The sequence below is a fragment of the Pinus tabuliformis genome, chromosome 6 (genome assembly GCF_031772625.1).
Source record: "Pinus tabuliformis cultivar Carrire ecotype Pingquan chromosome 6, CPIR1, whole genome shotgun sequence".
NCBI classification, from domain to species: Eukaryota; Viridiplantae; Streptophyta; class Pinopsida; order Pinales; family Pinaceae; genus Pinus; species Pinus tabuliformis.
Window position 1 is genome coordinate 9419181 of NC_142292.1, and position 21220 is coordinate 9440400.

The 21220-nt window shown below is 38.9% G+C and overlaps 1 protein-coding gene across 3 annotated transcripts in view; it reads left to right on the forward strand.

Moving 5' to 3' along the window:
- LOC149256955 (putative uridine nucleosidase 2) overlaps positions 1-20738 on the forward strand; it is a 115557-nt gene extending 94819 nt beyond the window's left edge. For 2 of the 3 annotated variants that reach the window (XM_089413288.1, XM_089413293.1), the window contains exons 6-9: positions 18635-18731; positions 18974-19081; positions 19301-19436; positions 20210-20738. In XM_089413288.1, the coding sequence (XP_089269414.1) occupies positions 18635-18731; positions 18974-19081; positions 19301-19436; positions 20210-20318 (450 nt within the window). In that variant the 3' untranslated portion in view covers positions 20319-20738. The remainder of the gene's footprint in view (positions 1-18634; positions 18732-18973; positions 19082-19300; positions 19437-20209) is intronic. The other variant, XM_089413295.1, reaches the window with a different exon arrangement.
- Positions 20739-21220: the final 482 nt, after the last annotated feature.

Genomic DNA, 21220 nt, shown 5'->3' on the forward strand with positions numbered 1-21220 from the left:
GATCTCCACATGAGGAGCTGTTGTAGGTCCCTAGTTAAGAGGGAGCCTGAAAAGAAGTTTCTTACTTGGAAGAAACTTGAAAATTCCTAAGCCAAGAGGGAGCATAGGTACATTCCTTTTGTATGAATGAGTACATTCCTTTATTGGAATATGTCCTCCCTATCTGAGAGGGAGAGATAGACACATCATTCTGGTCTTCACCTGGGAAGACAGAATGGAGGATTGGGTAATTATTTGGCATCTGATACTCTTTGAGGATGAGATAGGGCATCCAATAGAAGAGTAGTCGTGGAGGACCGATATTCTTTGAGGGTTGGGGAGTCCAAGATAAGAATAGTCCTCATGGAACACACCCTAAGTACCCAGGTAGGGGATGTTTTGAGAGAGACAATGATGAGAGTGTTTATAAATCATTGGTCTCGCCAGCATTGAGCTCAGATCTTGTGGAGAGATGGAGCTGTTAGTCAAGGCCTTGCTATGTAACAATGCTGGTTGATATGATGCTATACAAATGAGTTACCAATCCGAATTCTTCTTATGAGAAATTCTTCAGATTGAGAATGACCAAGTACCATTATGAATACCTCCCTAGTTAAGAGGGAGTGTTGAAAAGTGTAACTAGGTTCGGTCTTCATAATGACATGTAATTATGATTTTATGTAATGAGATGTAAAGAAGAAAAATAAATTATTGTATTGCTTGCTTCATGGGTTTCATGAGCAAGAGATTTTATTTTTGAGTCACGACTCCCATTGAGAGTCTTTTGGAATTATTTGTCATCTAGTCATAAATTATTAGTCATTGTCATGTAATGAGGTCATGTTACACTTTGTAAGAGGTCAAACTTGTCTATGTAAAGTATCCTCCAAGACCTCGTCACTTACCCTCTTCAAGTCGACCTACAATGATGGAAGAACTTTCTTGAAGAAGTCGGCCTAAGCACTAGTAATCATGTTAGCCTAGAGAACATGTGTTGAGGTGTATATATAGCCACACTAGGCCTCACTTAGAGGCAAGCAACTCGACAAGCATTCGGTCAAGCAGAAGTATGAAGAAGAGGTCAAGTAAAAGTGCAAAGAAGAGGCTCCAAGTAGAAGTGCGAAGAAGGGATAACAAAGGAAGGATTCTTCTGAGCATAACGAACGAGAGTTGCTTCTGGGTCAATGAAGGAGAGTTTCTTCTGGTTCAGCGAAGGAGAGATTCTTCATTTTTGTGCAAAATGGAGCGGATCGAAGTATATCGAGCCACGGGAGCGAAGGTCTCCTCATAATCAACTCCCTCTACCTGGGAGAACCCTCTAGCCACAAACCTCACTTTGAATTTCTCAATGCTGCCATTGCAGCATGCTTTACCTTGTAAAGCCATCTGGAAGTAACCACGGATTTGCCCTCAGGCCTCGGCACCACCTCCCAAACATCATTCTTCATGATAGAAGAATACTCCTCCTGCATGGCCTCTCTCCAGACCTGCTGGCTAGCTGCCTCCTCATAGCTAGAAGGCTCAGAGTCAAGGATGCTGGTAACCATCGCCATCTAACTACAAAACCTCTCAGGTGGTCTACTCTCTCTGACCGGCCTCTTCGGCTCAGCAACAGATGTGGCATCTCTCAAGGTGTCCTGAAACCACTTGGGCTTCCTCTTCCCTGAGCATGCTTCTCCCATAGGAGAATGAAACTCCTCCTCCTCATCACCATCAGTAGCCTGAACTCCTGACTGTCTGTCTGCTGTCCTCCTGCCTGCACCTGAACCTGTAGAAGCTGAGGTACCGTGTGAACTGTCCATCAGTGGACTCCCTAGTGAACTGCTCTGTGAACTGCTCTGCATGCTGCCCGGAGCACCACCCCTCTGGCTCGGCGAGCCACTGCTCACTGATGGACCTGACATCCTCATGGATGTACCTCCGGATCCTCCTGATCCCTGCCCACTGGATCCCTGCGACTGACTCAACTGCTGCTGAGGGTCTGGCTGATCCAGATACTCTAACTCCCGTGACCTCCTAAAGGCCCTGTCCTCCTCGAACTTCACATCCCGTCTGACAACAACTCTCCTCTGTGCAGGAATGTAAATCCGAAAGGCCTTTGAGGTCTCACTGTAGCCCACAAAGATACCCTTCTCTGCGCTGGGCTCTAGTTTGGTCCTCTTCTCCTTGGGTATATAGGAGTATGTAATGCATCCAAAGATATGAAGATGACCAATATCAGGCTTCTTCCCAAAGAAAGCCTCCTCCGGAGTCATGTGCCCCAAGGCACGATGCGGACTCCTGTTCTGCAAGTAAACAGTTGTGTTGCAGGCCTTTGCCCACAAGAACAATGGCAACCCCTGATCATGTAACATGGCTTTGGCAGCCCCTATGATGGATTTGTTCTTCCTCTCCGCAACCCGTTCTGCTGGGGGTTGTAAGGAACAGTGAACTCCCTCCTAATGCCTGCCTCCGCACAATAGTCAACAAACTCTCCAAGGATGTACTCTCCTCCATTGTCCGACCTCAAGGACTTGATCTTTCGACTTGTCTGAGTCTCCACAAGAGCTCTGAACTCCTGAAACCGCTTGAAGACCTCACTCTTGGTCTTCAAAAAATAAATCCAGGTCCTCTTGGAGTGATCATCAATGAATAAAATATAGTACTCATACCCACTCAAGGAAACATGAGAGATCCGACCGCTCACATCGGAATGAATCAAATCAAGTATCCCCGTCGCTTTGCTGTCACTGCTGGGAAAAGGGGATTTGGCAAACTTGCCCATCGCACAACCTCTGCAAGTATCAAAGTGATCAGTACTGAAATCTGGCACACCTGTAGTGATCTCCCGCAATGTCTACAAGGCTCCATGATACATATGTCCCATCCTGCGGTGCCAAATCTCACACAGCTCAGAACTGCTAGCTCTGTTGTCGGTACTACTGCTCAATGCCAAAAGGGGTTGGAATGCAAACTTGTACACCTTTGCATGGCGTACACCTATCACTCTAGCTGAATCAGTTGGAGTGCCCCTGGGATACATCAACACATGTCCTCCCCTGAACAGTACCTCATATCCTCTGTCCTCCAAAGCTGAGACAGATATGAGGTTCTTCCTCATCCCTGGCACATAAAGAACCTCTGACACCTTCAAGGGAGGTTTGGACTCCCTCTGAAATGTCACTGTCCCCACCCCGACTGCTCTAAGAACTCTGTCATCACCGAGTACTACCTCAATATCAGTGCCACTCTCTGAAAGCTCTGAGAAGTACTCACGGACTCCTGTCATGTGACGTGAAGCCCCACTGTCCACATACCAGATACCTGTAGATGCTCCGCTAATCGAGGGAAAAGCATGCTCCCTCTGAACCTGTGTGGCAGGTGATCCTGCACTAGAGGACTCACACGTAGTGAACGCAAACTCTCGGTCAAAACGACTAGCAAAGTCCTCAATCTCTGCTGAAGCTTCCACGTCCTGGTTCTTCCCCTTCTTCTTCTTCTTCTCCGGACACACAACTGCATAGTGTCCCATCTTTTGACAATTCCAACACTTCACCTTGGAATAGTCCTGTTGTCGCGCGGATTGACACGACAACGCTCAGATCGGGGGCTGTCACTCTGATCCCCGATCCCTCCGTTTAAGCCTGTCTCCCGCGGCTAAGGGGGGTAGTCCCTGTGAGATGATGAGACCAACTGTAGACCAGTTGGTTGGGAGACACGAGACACGATATAAAAAGCACTCGATGGATTTGATTAATTTAGCAGACCAGTGCCTTAAGAGATTGTGGTTAAAACGATTACTTGTTAAATGATATAAAAATATGGACCATGAACAGCAATCAGCTAAATCACAATGCTCTTAGAATGATGAAAACGATATCCAGCAACTGAAAATTTAAAAAGATGAATGTTTCAAACCACCGCGAGTTATAAACCATTAACCAGATATCCTATTCGTATCCCGACTTGAAGATTCCAGATCTCAACATGAAAGATATATCGTGAAAACCACTGAATCTGGCAAAATAATTTTCCACAAAGTTTCTTAAAACTTTTTTTATTTTTATTTTTTTTATATTTTTCCAATATTATAAAAATGAAAATTAAAAATCTAAAAATTTAAAATTTAAAATCTATTCTAAAACTAAAATCTAAAAAATTTAACTATACTAAAATATAACCCTAAGTCTAAAAACTGAATAAAATCTTTTTATTGTTATTTCTTTTTATTTTAAAACCAAACTAAAAAATAAAAATAAAAAATCTAATTAAAATCTAATATTCACAAAATCAGACTAATCCTAAACATAAACGCATTTTTTTATTTGTTTTTTTTTAGAAAATAAAATGAAACTATTTAAAAAGGATTAAAATCTAAATACATAACAAAAAAAAACCTAAGTTTAAAATTAAACTACGACAAAAATCTTAAATCTAAAACTTGAAACCTACGCTAAACCTCAAATAACCAAAACGCATCAAATTAAAAGGGAAAACGACATATGCAAAGGGATTAACGCATAAAACCTAAATCGAAAATACGCTGGGATCACCTGAGGAACGCATCGAATAACCAAAGCACAAGACCTACGCAGACTATAATCAAACTCATGAAATCGACTCATCTGCAGATCGATACGATGATAACGATTGGACCATAGCATGAGAGAAAATTCGGTGAAAAGACTGTCTGCGATTGGAGCTTACCTGAGCCGCGAATTTACCTGATCCGATGGAATTCGTCTATGGTTGAATGATTTCGGTACTTCACCCGGACGTGTTGATAGCAGACGGCTTGAATCGGTTTTATGCTAACCCTCTTGAAGTCTCATTTACTTGGCCCGTTGAATGCAATGATGCCTGCGGCAACCAGAAAGGCTGATACGTAACCCCTAACGACTGATGTGAGCGGCTTTCAGTCAATGCAGAATGCCATCGATGCATTCAAGGGTTTCTTCTGCTGGTGGAGAATTAAGGGGCCAGATTGATCAACCTCAGAGATACGCGTACGTTGAGCTGACAATTTCTTGTGCCACTGTCTTGAAAGCACGCAACCTCCAGCAACCAGGTGATTGATGATTGAACAATGCGCGTGGGTAGTTTCAAAGTCAAAATATCTGCATATTAATCCTTGCAGGACTACGAAGATATCCCCAGCGATGGCTACACGCTACAGTGTCGATATTTCACGCGTACAATGCCACTGATCCGCAGATAATGGTGAGGAAACGCGTTTTTTTGTTTTCGATGGAGAAATCTGAGCGCTGAGCAGATCTATTGAATCGATCTGGTGCGGTGGCTTGAGATCGATCTCTTGCGGATAGTGAATAAATTGCCCAGCGTTAAATCTCTGCTGCTTTCGGATTTACGTTGATTCGGTTGTTGAAGCCAGTTTGGGAATACGCATGACCCTTGGATCTGATGTGCAATGACTGTGTCTCGCCAACTGATTGCAAAACGATGCAGCTAGTGATGGAATAGGAGGGAGCAGCGAAACTGTGTCATGTGCCCTCAGATCGATATTTGGTGTTTGCTTCTGCCACCTGAAATCACTCCAAAAATAGTATGTACATAAAAACAAATTCAAAACCCTAAGTAAACCTGATCTAAGCAAAACTAAAATTGAAACCCTAAAACAGCTGATTAATGTACAAATTTGGCCCCTTAACAGCGAGATCTGGCAATAAGCACGGAAAATATCTAAAGAACAGAAATTTCAGATTGTCACTGTGAAAGACTTCAGAAAATCTCTCATGTAGATCAGAAAAATAAAACTGAATGATAGACCCAGGATCAAATCCAACTGGGCTCAACAAAAAATGCTTGCGGGAGTTGGCTGGTTCAGCCGAGAACTTCCTCGAACGCCCACAAAATTTCCTTCAATGATGTTTTCTGCACAGCTAAAAACAACTGTCAATAAAGAGGGCAAAAATGCTGCTAGATCTCAAACAGTAATGGAGATACCTGCCATTACTTCAGAAACCCTAACAGCACTCAAACCCCAGCAAGTGAACAAGATACCTGTGCTCACAATACTCTACAAAAAAGCTATTATTAATGGCTGAAAATAACATATGCAGAAAATGAAATGATCTCATAGCATTCCAAGAGAGTAACACCAGCAAGATATGGACCCCAAAGTCTTCTTTTATTAACCAGAAACAGATTTACAAGAGAGCTTCTTCAGTATCAGACTCACAGATCGAATGATCTGAAATGACCACCTAAGACCCTATATAAAGGAAACGATTCCAACGGCTAGTTCGAAGGATCCATGTAGAAATGATCTCGACCGTTGATGAGGATCAAGACATCTCTTGATCTCATCCGTCGATTTATTCACTTAATTTTTTATTATTATTTTTAAAATTTTTAAAATCTCTTATTATTTATTATTTTATTATTATTTTTTAAATTTTTAAATTTTTAAATTTTTTTATTATTTTTTATTTATTTCATTTTTAAAATTTTTAAATTTCTAAATTTTTTATTATTTATTATTTTATTTCATATTTTTTAAATGGATCATCGAACTAAACCTTTGAAAACATCACCTAGGACCTAGGACTTAGGACTCACGAGGGGATTTAAAACATTTTCAACTCTCAAGACACATTTCATGATGACTTTTTACAATTTACATCTCAAGGGGACAAACCCACTTAATACAGACCCTCACAAAACACCCAGTTCTGCGACACAACTATAATCTAGCAGATCAACACACTAGGATTCTCCTAAAGTTCTAATGACAAAATGCATCCCGGCTTTGGGGTCAGGTTTGAAAGAAAACTCTGCCGATCCATGGATCGGTGAGACAAAAAACCTTCCGGGACGTAGATTACCACTAGAAAGTTAGGTCCACCTAGGCAATACACATACATGACTCATGTCTGCTAAGATTATTTACAATTCATACATGCAGACTGGGTATACAATCAAAATGATCAAGCTGCTGATGACTGCAGGATGGCACGGACACGCTGATCAGGTGCTGCCCTTTTCTTGCAAAGAAAAAGGGGGTGTACTGCATGGGTAGTTGACCGGTAGAGGTCAACATCTGGCTCTACTTGGGGACACGTTGCTGCTTGCAGGAATGTGAGAATCCAGAATCTGCATCCATACAACACAAAACAAAATATAAGTAGCGTCCGTCCAAAAATCATCATATAACATTAAGCACAGGAAAGATAAAAGCTCTTCATTTATTAACTATCTAAAGCAGAAACGAAAATGCGGAAAAAAACAAGGAGTAGGGTTAGAAATACGATACAAAGGATGCCCTACGGCATCAGATGTGTTCAATATAGTGCATACTGAGCATTTGCCTGCTTTCAGGCAAATCTGTCGGCTGCTTGTCGGATGTGCCATGTCCAATTTTGCATATGGTAGGACTCTTTCCTATCCGAAAATCAAGCTGCTCGCGGCCGTCTGATGAGTCAAATCTTCTTCTTATTTTCTTTCTCTTGCGCTTTTTCTTTCTGGCTGGTTGAATTACTGATGACCTGGTACTTTCTGTTTCAAAGCTATCAGATGAAGTATGTAAGATATGCGTGCTATGTCTTTCTTCATCTTGCATCTGATCTTTATCATTCTTAAGTCTGTCTGGATCACCCTCAATCAACCATCTTTCAATCGAATCAACAACCTCCCAATAATAAGATGAATCTTGTTGCAGCAAATGAGAAGACTCCTGATCTGTTGATGTTTGCTGGTTTCTCTTATCCTCTGCCAGTTGCTGAAACCTTTGAACTTGTATTTTAATGGCATCCATCTGACTAGAGTGTTCAACCTTTGTGGCACTGATTTGTCTGGCATGGTGTTCTTGCATGTCTTTTATTACTTTAACATTCTTTTCCTTTATGTCCATCAAGCAATGCTGCATAAAATTTATTTCTTCTTTATGATTCGCTTGCATGTCAGCCACTTGATTATTACGATTGAACGTCATGATAGTCATTTCCTCATCCATAGTTAATAACTTGTTTTGCGTAGAGTCAATTTCCTTATCATGATCAGCTTTCATGGTCACCATATTTTCCTCTAAGACTGACAACCTGCGTTGCATGATTCTAATTTCTGTTTCATAATTAGTTTTTATGGCCTCAATTTCTTTAGCATGGTGACTTTGCGTGACCTCAATCTCCCTGTTACGTTTTTCCAGATGGGTGCATAAAGTTTTCACATCATTGACATAATTAGTTTGATTGATTTCCATATTTTTCACCAGCATCATTAGGTCTCGTATAATTTGCTTTTGCTCTTCTTTTTCATTGTCATTTGTCCCTGATTTTTCACTGTCATCTGGAACTTGATCTGCAATATTTCCGGTGGATGACACATTCTGACATGATGAATCGTCTTGGGATCTTTCAGCTGGACCTCTTATCAAATTACTTTCATTCTGTTGCACAATTTCAGAGGTAGAAGGCAAGCTGTTTGGACTATCATATCTATCTTTAAAAGCATTGAGAATGTCTTGTAAAGAAGTGAAGAAATCATTAGGACAATTATTAAACCAATTCAAGGCATCACCCTCTAAAGAATGGACAAATAGACGCATCTTGAAATCTTCATGATTATATTGAGGAAATCTACAATATAAGATCATTACACAAGTAAACCTGTTTAAATGCTGTCCAACAGTGACCGAATCACTACCCGAGAACTTAAATAATTTACCAACGGCCTCTTTCGGAAGATCATGGAGATTATCAGTGAAATGACATGGTTTAAATGAATAATCCATGATGAACAATAAGGGATCAATTGGATGATAGAAAAATATTTCTGCTCAAGAAAATTAAGAGATGAAAGAAGTGGAGTCGCCACTTGAACAATAAATCTGATTCTAAGATCCAAGAAGTAATCAACAAACAGATATGCGGCAGGCTTCTTGTCTGGGAAAAAATAAGAAAATGGAGTCGCCACCCAAACAAGAAACAAACCCAAGAGATGCTGCTGATATGGGATGAAAAGATGCCAAAAATATTGAATCTGCCAGCTCAACTGAGAGATGAGAGATGAGAAGATGAATGTCGATGAAACTCCAGGAACAGAAAAACTCTGTCCCCGGCAACGGCGCCAAAAAATGTTGGCGTTGCCGGGCCAGATGAAGAGATAAGAAATGAGAAAAATGATTTGTCGTTGAAACACCGAGAACAAAGTGTTCCCGGCAACGGCGCCAAAAAATGTTGTCGCGAGGATTGACACGACAACGCTCAGACCGGGGGCTGTCACTCTGATCCCCGATCCCTCCGTTTACGCCTGTCTCCCGCGGCTAAGGGGGGTAGTCCCTGTGAGATGATGAGACCAACTGTAGACCAGTTGGTTGGGAGACACGAGACACGATATAAAAAGCACTCGATGGATTTGATTAATTTAGCAGACCAGTGCCTTAAGAGATTGTGGTTAAAACGATTACTTGTTAAATGATATAAAAATATGGACCATGAACAGCAATCAGCTAAATCACAATGCTCTTAGAATGATGAAAACGATATCCAGCAACTGAAAATTTAAAAAGATGAATGTTTCAAACCACCGCGAGTTATTAACCATTAACCAGATATCCTATTCGTATCCCGACTTGAAGATTCCAGATTTCAACATGAAAGATATATCGTGAAAACCACTGAATCTGGCAAAATAATTTTCCACAAAGTTTCTTAAAACTTTTTTTATTTTTATTTTTATTTTATTTTTCCAATATTATAAAAATGAAAATTAAAAATCTAAAAATTTAAAATTTAAAATCTATTCTAAAACTAAAATCTAAAAAATTTAACTATACTAAAATATAACCCTAAGTCTAAAAACTGAATAAAATCTTTTTATTGTTATTTCTTTTTATTTTAAAACCAAACTAAAAAATAAAAATAAAAAATCTAATTAAAATCTAATATTTACAAAATCAAACTAATCCTAAACATATACGCATTTTTTTATTTGTTTTTTTTTAGAAAATAAAATGAAACTATTTAAAAAGGATTAAAATCTAAATACATAACAAAAAAAAACCTAAGTTTAAAATTAAACTACGACAAAAATCTTAAATCTAAAACTTGAAACCTACGCTAAACCTCAAATAACCAAAACGCATCAAATTAAAAGGGAAAACGACATATGCAAAAGGATTAACGCGTAAAACCTAAATCGAAAATACGTTGGGATCACCTGAGGAACGCATCGAATAACCAAAGCACAAGACCTACGCAGACTATAATCAAACTCATGAAATCGACTCATATGCAGATTGATACGATGATAACGATTGGACCATAGCATGAGAGAAAATTCGGTGAAAAGACTGTCTGCGATTGGAGCTTACCTGAGCCGCGAATTTACCTGATCCGATGGAATTCGTCTATGCGTTGAATGATTTCGGTACTTCACCGGGACGTGTTGATAGCAGATGGCTTGAATCGGTTTTATGCTAACCCTCTTGAAGTCTCATTTACCTGGCCCGTTGAATGCAATGATGCCTGCGGCAACCAGAAAGGCTGATACGTAACCCCTAACGACTGACGTGAGTGGCTTTTAGTCAATGCAGAATGCCATCGATGCATTCAAGGGTTTCTTCTGCTGGTGGAGAATTAAGGGGCCAGATTGATCAACCTCAGAGATACGCGTACGTTGAGCTGACGATTTCTTGTGCCACTGTCTTGAAAGCACGCAACCTCCAGCAACCAGGTGATTGATGATTGAACAATGCGCGTGGGTAGTTTCAAAGTCAAAATATCTGCATATTAATCCTTGCAGGACTACGAAGATATCCCCAGCGATGGCTACACGCTACGGTGTCGATATTTCACGCGTACAATGCCACTGATCCGCAGATAATGGTGAGGAAACGCGTTTTTTTGTTTTCGATGGAGAAATCTGAGCGCTGAGCAGATCTATTGAATCGATCTGGTGCGGTGGCTTGAGATCGATCTCTTGCGGATAGTGAATAAATTGCCCAGCGTTAAATCTCTGCTGCTTTCGGATTTACGTTGATTCGGTTGTTGAAGCCAGTTTGGGAATACGCATGACCGTTGGATCTGATGTGCAACGACTGTGTCTCGCCAACTGATTGCAAAACGATGCAGCTAGTGATGGAATAGGAGGGAGCAGCGAAACTGTGTCATGTGCCCTCAGATCGATATTTGGTGTTTGCTTCTGCCACCTGAAATCACCCCAAAAATAGTATGTACATAAAAACAAATTCAAAACCCTAAGTAAACCTGATCTAAGCAAAACTAAAATTGAAACCCTAGATCATAAAAAATTGAAACCCTAAAACAGCTGATTAATGTACAAATTTGGCCCCTTAACAGCGAGATCTGGCAATAAGCACGGAAAATATCTAAAGAACAGAAATTTCAGATTGTCACTGTGAAAGACTTCAGAAAATCTCTCATGTAGATCAGAAAAATAAAACTGAATGATAGACCCAAGATCAAATCCAACTGGGCTCAACAAAAAATGCTTGCGGGAGTTGGCTGGTTCAGCCGAGAACTTCCCCGAACGCCCACAAAATTTCCTTCAATGATGTTTTCTGCACAGCTCAAAACAACTGTCAATAAAGAGGGCAAAAATGCTGCTAGATCTCAAACAGTAATGGAGATACCTGCCATTACTTCAGAAACCCTAACAGCACTCAAACCCCAGCAAGTGAACAAGATACTTGTGCTCACAATACTCTACAAAAAAGCTATTATTAATGGCTGAAAATAACATATGCAGAAAATGAAATGATCTCATAGCATTCCAAGAGAGTAACACCAGCAAGATATGGACCCCAAAGTCTTCTTTTATTAACCAGAAACAGATTTACAAGAGAGCTTCTTCAGTATCAGACTCACAGATCGAATGATCTGAAATGACCACCTAAGACCCTATATAAAGGAAATGATCCCAACGGCTAGTTCGAATGATCCATGTAGAAATGATCTCGACCGTTGATGAGGATCAAGACATCTCTTGATCTCATCCGTCGATTTATTCACTTAATTTTTTATTATTATTTTTTAAATTTTTAAAATCTCTTATTATTTATTATTTTATTATTATTTTTTAAATTTTTAAATTTTTTATTATTTATTATTTTATTTCATATTTTTTAAATGGATCATCGAACTAAACCTTTGAAAACATCACCTAGGACCTAGGACTTAGGATTCACGAGGGGATTTAAAACATTTTCAACCCTCAAGACACATTTCATGATGACTTTTTACAATTTACATCTCAAGGGGACAAACCCACTTAATACAGACCCTCACAAAACACCCAGTTCTGCGACACAACTATAATCTAGCAGATCAACACACTAGGATTCTCCTAAAGTTCTAATGACAAAATGCATCCCGGCTTTGGGGTCAGGTTTGAAGGAAAACTCTGCCGATCCATGGATCGGTGAGACAAAAAACCTTCCGGGACGTAGATTACCACTAGAAAGTTAGGTCCACCTAGGCAATACACATACACGACTCATGTCTGCTAAGATTATTTACAATTCATACATGTAGACTGGGTTTACAATCAAAATGATCAAGCTGCTGATGACTGCAGGATGGCACGGACACGTTGATCAGGTGCTGCCCTTTTCTTGCAAAGAAAAAGGGGGTGTACTGCATGGGTAGTTGACCAGTAGAGGTCAACAAGTCCTTCTGTGTGTTCCCCTGTTTACCTTTACCTTTGCCTTTGCCCCCACCACTGCTTGTGGAAGCCTGCTTCTTCCCTTTGCCTTTCTTGCCTCCTGCCACTAGTGCTACATCCTCATCCTGCTCAACTGGCTTGGCTGCCCCAAGTTGTCCTTTCCTGATCTCTGTCTGAATACAATCATCCCAAAACCTCTCCCATGTGGGAAGGGTCTCACGTGCACAAACCCCATCAACAAAGTTCAACCATGAACGGGGGAGGCCATTCACTGCAATACGCACCAACTCAGTGGGTGGAATGGCCTCTCCAATCGCTGTCAACTCATCTCTCACATTGGTAATCTTTGTGAGATATCCAGCTGCACTATCATTCCCCATCTTAATGTTCTTCAGCTTCTCCTTCAAGACCATCTTCCGGTTCTCATTGGTACTCTGGTAGAGATTGGACAATGCTGTCCACATCTCATGGGCATTGCTCTTTCCTCTCACATGAGGAATGCAATGGTCTTTGATTCCGTCTAGAATCAGCCTCTTACCCTTATTGTTCTTCTTTTTATACTCAGCCAACTGAGTAACATCAGTGGGCACAACAACAGGGTTTTGTGCGGTATGCACCATGATATCCCAGACTTCTGTCTCCTCAAAGATACTATGCATTCTCTCCTTCCAAACGCTGTAATTTATATGCCCATCCAGCCTATCCTCCACCCTCAATCCCAATGACATCCTGCTGTCCTAAAACTGAAAAATAGCACTGCTGTAGTAAAAATAAAACTGCTGTTTATGAAAAAATCAGTTTGCTGGAATTTTCTGAGTGAAAAATCAGCAACTGTAATTTTTCCTTTTGCTGTCCCAAACTGCCCTTCAGCACTCAAGCGCTGATACCATGTAAAAATTTATGTTTTCCCACCCCGGTTTTCAGTTTCTTCTTATTTCTCCCATGTAGTTAAATGCCCATTCCCATAACCATACATTTAACAGACTGAAAAAAATAAATATTGCTGAAAACACAAATTCTGGAAATTTTTCAGAATGCTGGAAATTGCAGAATTAAAAATCAGCAATCAAAAACAGCAATTAAAACACATTAAAACACTGATATTTTTGGTCAACGTGACCCTGGAAAAACCCCCTACAACTCTTGGGGAAAACCAGTTTGAGAGCTCTTCTTTATTTCTGAAAATTGCTTTTTTACAGTGAGAATTATTCAGCAAAAAATCAACAAGCAAATTTACAACTTATCTCCTTTCCCGTGCCTCACAACAATATGGAAATTACAGCAAACAGGATAGCAATAAATGCTGTACGGCCTTCGTTTTGTGTGCAGAAAAATCAGCAAACTGCTCCTCGATTTAAATCAGTTTGTTGGAATTTTCTGAGTGAAAAATCAGCAACTGTAATTTTTCTTTTTTTGCTTGTAAAAATTTCTGTTTTCCCACCCCGGTTTTCAGTTTCTCCTTATTTCTTCCATGTAGTTAAATGCCCATTCCCATAACCATACATTTAACAGACTGGAAAAAATAAATATTGCTGAAAACACAAATTCTGGAAATTTTTCAGAATGCTGGAAATTGCAGAATTAAAAATCAACAATCAAAAACAGCCATTAAAACACGTTAAAACACTGATATTTTTGGTCAACGTGACCCTGGAAAAACCCCCTACAACTCTTGGGGAAAACCAGTTTGAGAGCTCTTCTTTATTTCTGAAAATTGCCTTTTTGCAATGAGAATTATTCAGCAAAAAATCAGCGAGCAAATTTACAACTTATCTCATTTCCCGTGCCTCACAGCAATCTAGAAATTACAGCAAACAGGACAACAATAAATGCTGTACGGCCTCCGTTTTGTGTGCAGAAAAATCAGCAAACTGCTCCTCGATTTTTGTGCAAAAATCTGCCTTTCACTATGTGCTGAATCAACTGTACAAATCTGCTCAACTGCTGCCTTGGAATGTGTGCCAAGCTGCTGTCTCCTTCTCCTCACTGCTCAGAAATCTCTCTTGCTCTCCTTCTCCCAATCTGCTCATGAAAGAATGAATGACCTTTTCCTCCTTTAATATAACTCCAAGTGACTTTTGGGTGATCCAAGTGACTTTTGGGTGATCTCTAAATCCAATGGCTGAAATAGATTTAGATCAATGGTTGAGATTAAATGCTCATTTAAATCTCACTTTCTATTTTTTAATTCACCCCACTTTAATAAAGACCCACTTAGTCATTTATTTCCAAAGTCACTTTTCCTTTCTAATTTTTCATTGACTTTATAAAAGTCACTTTAAAATTAGACTTAATAACTTTATCACTTAAAGTCACTTTTAAATTAGATTTAAATTTATAAAATTATAAAGTCACTTTAGGAGAAAAATTAAATTCTTTTGGACACTTTTCCCTAGGCCAAAGATCAAAGCCTAAGGAAACCACCTGTCCTCCGGTACCAAATTTCAACATCTGGTTCAGCGAAGGAGAGATTCTTCTGGGTTAGCGAAGGAGAGTTTCTTCTGGGGTCAGAGAACAAGAAGTTTCTTATGGAGATAGTGAAGGAAGGGTTCTTCTAGGGTACTTGTTTTGGATGACCCATCTAGAGACTAGAGACCGAGATTCTCTAGGGGAAGCCGAGAAGAAGTAGTGTGAAGGATAGAGACCGAGTTTCTCTAGAGGAAGCCAAGGAGAGCAGTTCAAGATCAAGAAAAAAGTCGAGGAAGGGAAGAGGCAGAGCATGAAGGTTAGTGACAAGGTTCTTGGGAGGATACTAAGGTGAAGGGTCTTTGTCATGGTCTTGGTACTCATCAATTGAAGATGTAGAAGAAGAATTTTGATCGGGTTTTCTTCTCAAGAGATGAGAGGTTTTGGCCCTTGCTGACAAGCCTACATACTGTGTCACTTGTCTTTTATTGTGCATATTGGTAATTGTCTTGATAAAAAGAACACAATAATAACATAACGAATAAAAGACTATAAGCTAAGAAGTAAAAGTATATCACAAGCAATTATCAAGCAGAGAAATCTTTTAACTATTCATACCCTAGATTTCTCAACAATAATTGATAGATCAGTGCCTCAAGATCAATTACTTGCACAACAAAGATCAATATGTCAAGTTTTAGCATGGATAGTTCCACAATCAATAAATTGTTGTTGTTGAAGACTTTTGGAGAACTGTGTGTTAAGTTCTTGGATTTTCCCAATGTTTTGGGTGAACTCTTCACCCATCTTCAGGGACTAGAAGCTTATCTGATGATGTGAAGAGTGTTAGACCTCTTCACATGATTAGATAAACTTCTAGTCCCTGAAGATGGGTGAAGGGTTCACCTGAAATGTTGGGCAAATCCAAGAATTTAACACAGTTTTCCTGAAGTCTTCAATGACAAAAATATGTCAAGCTACCAGATGAACAATTGCTGCAAGAAGCAAAATCTATCCTAGATGAAATGTAGGATCTAATCTAATGTGAGATGCAAGATCTTGGTTATTTTTAATTAAATGAGTAATCTAGGTGAATCCTTCCTCCCAATTATTTCGAAGCTAGTCACAAATGCAAGTTGTGGAGAGAAGTCCACGGGAAAGAGGCTAAGGCCTCATTAACGATACCTCCCCTATAGTTCTAATGACCCAGATACCTCCATTCCTATAAGGGATTGCCCACAAGAGAATTGCAAGGTCACCTGTGTTAACTGCAAATGAAGATATAGACTTCTCAAATTGGGTGATGTAGGTGGTCCTCTCTCTCTTACAACCAAGCTTATGCTTGGAGGTAAATTTTAAATATGCAATTCTAAATGAGAACGAAAATGCAAATGATGTTAGATTGCTTCAATGAGATTAGAATAACGTAAAATGTTCCAATATGATTATGACAAACCACTTGAAATCAAGATGTTCACAATGCTACATCTCAACACAAGATTACAAGGATGCCAATAGTAACATGTGAAGCACTTTAGAGAACATTTAGAGATTATCCAAATGAAACAAGATTAACAATATTAGTTACTGAATGATCCAAGATGCTTAATAATGTGTTAGTTAGAGCTCTTATTATGGTTCTCTTATGCTTGTGTTATGAAACAATTAGAAGGAATAGAGACTTACAATGTTTCTTTAAACACAATAGCAACAATCACCAATGGAGATATGCACATGTTAAAATATGAAAGTTCTATAGAAAACTGAATGTACTTGCAAAAAATTGAATGTACTTTGCAAAAATCTGAATGAAATTACATGTACTTTACAGAAAGATGAATGTACTTTGCAGAAAATTGAATGTCCTATGTTGTTACAATTACTTAGAATGCAAATTTATTCCTCAAAACTTTTCAGATCAGCAATTGTAGATAAAACATAAACTTAAGGATCATATGAAGACAACCAAGCACAAATATGAGACACTAAGATTTTTGTTCCAATGACCAAGGCAAAACCCCTCAAGGGGCAAAACCCAATTGATTATTCTTCTATTAGATTTCTTCAATTGTTCAACATAGTATAGAGAGAGAGAGAGAGAATAAAGTCACCAATGTCTGATCAGCGTGCAGCTAATGTGCACTTTCTCTTTGCTTGAAGATCTCCTCCTTCTCTTGATCAGATCATGTTCTTCACACTTGCTCTAGCTCTTCCTTTGCTCTTGCTCTTCACTAGTTCTCACACTTCTCTTGCAAACACTCAATACTTGCTCTCCTTCACAATGAACACGCTACTCTCCACTCTCACTTGCTCTTGTTTAAATAGATGAGAAATGAGAGGAGTTACAAAATGAATTCATGCCTCGAGCAAAGAACTGGAGAATCAAATTCCAAATCTTAGTAGACTTCATTGGCCCTCCTGTATATGACTGTGATGGTGGTTGCGGTGAAGAAGGGCTGCTGTGTGAACCACATTCTGTGGCTGTGAATAAGGGCCTGAGCCAAAATCAATAGCATGAACAGTATGATACAGGTAAGAGTATTTTTTACAGCGATTTATCTTTTGTTCCAGGGTACCAGCCAAGATGCCAAACAGACTCAAGGCATTGTGCAGGTTTTATTGAAAGGTTTGAAGATCTAAGAAATGTGGATAGTGGAACTTCAACAACATATACTGTTAATCTAGGTAAATTTCAGGTACATAAAAGTAAAGAGACCTTGATGAGGCTTTCTAATGATATATCAAAGGCAGTGCCAGGGTCTGTGGAAAATTCAGGCAGCCTTCATGGTGGTAAACTTGTTGGCACAGTCAGCCATCTATTTGACTCAAATGGCACTCCATGGCCCTTTGTTGATCAAGAGGAATCCAATGATCAGGCCATGGGTACCCAGGACCTTATACCTCCGAAGACATTCTTCAGAAATCAGTGCACATGTGGACCGTGGAATGATAGCACATCACGTTGGATGTATGAAGAATATCTTTTCCTTTCAAGTAGATGTACAACACATTAACGAGGAGCTTGCTGCATGTCTCAATAAAGGAAGTGATGGAAGTCTGAAACTGTGTGGCACTAGTCCAGTTTATGACATCATTCTAAGAAGACTCGAGGTCATAAATATGGCCCATGATATTGCATGCAGGACTTTTATAAAATGCCCAAGGGTGAGTTTTCCACCTGTGTCTTTGATCCAGATTGGTAGCATCAAGAGTTAGAACAAGGTCACAGGTACTATCGAGGAAAACTTACTAGAAACACCAGCTCACAAGCCTTCAGAATTCAGCATTGCACTGTTTTCAATGATTATGAAACATAGAGGAAAAGGACATAGAACTTTCTTCGCTTAGTGAGAGTTTGAGTGGTAAGAACACAATTGAGAATGTTAAACTATTCCCAACATCACTGAAGGTTGTTCTTTGAACTGTTGTTTTTCAAATATGGTAAATTGTTTTTTAATGGTGAACATAGATTTTCATCCAGTACAAGTTAATGGAGAATATTACATTACTCATTTTTCAGGAATCCATCGTATATCATTGTGTGAACGGAATTTTATTGGATCAAATTTAATATTTTGGATATTATTGATCCAGATATAACATTTGTTTAAATGGTTTGACAAGTCAGATTTTTGGCGACCCAGAAGCTGCCGATATTGTATTCACATGTGGAGCAGATATCATAGCTATTGGAATCAATATTACACATCAAGTTGTTCTGACAGGTTGCCCTTATTTTCCACCGTACTTGGATGACTCTGTTTTTATTTCCATCAATTTTTATCCTTCTAACATACGAAGACTGTTGTCCATATAAAAGAGAAAGATGAGTAAAATTGTAGAAATTTGTGTTTTTTCCTTCCTTTGGGCATGCAGGTTTTCACTATGATTTTCTTCTGAAATAATTCTCAGTATTTTATATCCACATATCAACTTTTTCTACACTTCTAACAGTTAATCTCTGCAGATAAAGATGTTGAAGATCTGGCAAGCTCCAGTGGGAAATATGCCAAGTATATTTGCAGCATTTTGAAGTTCTATTTTGACTATCATCACGAGGCCTACAATATATGTGGTGAGTGTGGAATAGTGAAGGTATATGCAACTATGGTCAGGTCTAGAACATAATATACTTTTGATGGACAAATTAGTCATATATTGGAAGGTTGTCCCTTCTTCAATGACTGAGATGGTAGACAAGTCATGTCAAAAACTAGGGAGTGCATTCAAGAATGACTTAGGTTTGAGTTCCCAAGATGGTTGGTTTTTAAGGCTTGACTTCTAATGAATTCAGGAGCCTATCTTCATGATCCTACTGTGATGTTTGCGGCTATCGATCCCTCACTCATGACATATGCAGAAGGTGTAGTTAGAGTCCAGGCAGATGGTATATTCAGGGGCCTCACTCTATTTGATAACATGAAAAAGAGGTCAGTTGCTTTCCATCAGATATGTATTTTGCAATTATGTTGGATCTGTGATGCTAAATCTTTAATTTTTGCTCCAACTTGCTTAACTAGTAGCATGCATCTTTTATTGTGAATTTCCATTTCATAGTTTGATTGTAAATATACTTCAAATTTTTACCTATAGGCAGCGTTGTTGCCATTTTTAATATTGGTTTACTACATATCATAAATAAACGCATTTTAGACAACGAAGATAAATTGAAAACACATTTCCATATTGAACCCCAGCTTGTTCTTCCAAATCTTGCCAATTTAGTATGACTGCATGTTAGAAGACGTGCCCTACAGATTTCAGGTTGATTAGTAATATCTCATGTCCTTCTGGTCAACTGTAGAGGGCTTGTCGTTTTTTCCTTATCATTTGCAGGATTTAATCTTAAGCATTGTTGTTTTGGCACCCTTAAAAGACAAAACTAAGACGTATAGGTGTCCAATAAGGATCAGTCGGCATGGTGATAATGAGATTCTATTTTTGACCATATAAGAATTCGTCTTTCTTTTCATTGCCATCATTAGAAAAAGTGGAGCATATGTAAATTAAGGGGTAAAAAATGATCCAAAATAAATTGTCCTTTGGGTACTCTCAGCCGACTAAAACTTTTTGTTAACTGCTGTAGTAGTCTTATAATTTGACAGTGTGGAAATGATAGCTTAATTACTCAAGTGGAATGTACTTGAACGATTATTAATGCTGATAAAAGTTAAAACATACTCTGTATTTTGGTCAAGTGCAGGTGGGGCGAAGTTACGGAGTGGTCGAATAAGCCGAGAGTAAAAGTGGCAGTATCAGTGGACGGTGACAAAATCGTACACTTGCTCAAAGAGCGATTGAAGAACTCCTAGATTTAAATTGAATTTTGTCAATTCATAGAAGTTAACTGAAATTCGTTCACTTGATGAGTTCTTTTGAAACAGCTCTGAGATCTTGCAGTTCCTTGTATAAGTCCATCGAGTTGTTAAGGCTCTATAGTTTCGATTTTTTGTTAATTTTCCATTGCTGTTGATTTGAACTCGAACAACTATCACTTTTTAACCTGCGTGTATCTGGAAGAAACTGACCACACATGCTTTGCATGTTTCTGAAAGTGTCAAAAGTATTAAAATAGGGCTCTTGTGGCCAACAGCCATGCAAAGGTTGAAAATACGAAGCATTATTGATACTCAGGGCTGAGCTCAATAGATTTATGAAAGGATCAAAAAATTCGATCTAATATCTATATCAGAGTTAGCTTCTTCCTTACATACTTTATTTCATAAACCTAATACATCAAAAAAAAAATCTAAAAAGAAATGAACAAAAGAGGCGAGCTCCACTATTTAGCAATTTTATTTGTCTGCCACTCCCTGCCTGTGGTATTTTTTTAAAGAGGGAACCAGCTGCTCAAGATGAGCCACTTTCTAAATTGTCTCCGTCCATTTTCTTCGTAGGATTTCAATTTGCTATCGTGCAATGTTTCAACTTCTGTTTTTGACTAAGCCATATTTCATTGGAATGTCATGAGTTATTTCCTAAGCTGTGGTAAGTCAGAAAGATTAGAAGTTCTATTTGGCTATCGGAACTCAGAAATATAAATTATGTAAAAGAATGCTATTTGTGTTGAAGGAATTCGTTGGTTTTCCTTGATTTGTGAGATAGTCATTTCTTATTTCATATTTCCTAATTATTGATAAATCTTAATGCATCTCCCAATTGCAGAGATGCATCAGAATGTTTATCCACTTCTTTCTGTCACGTCACGAAATCT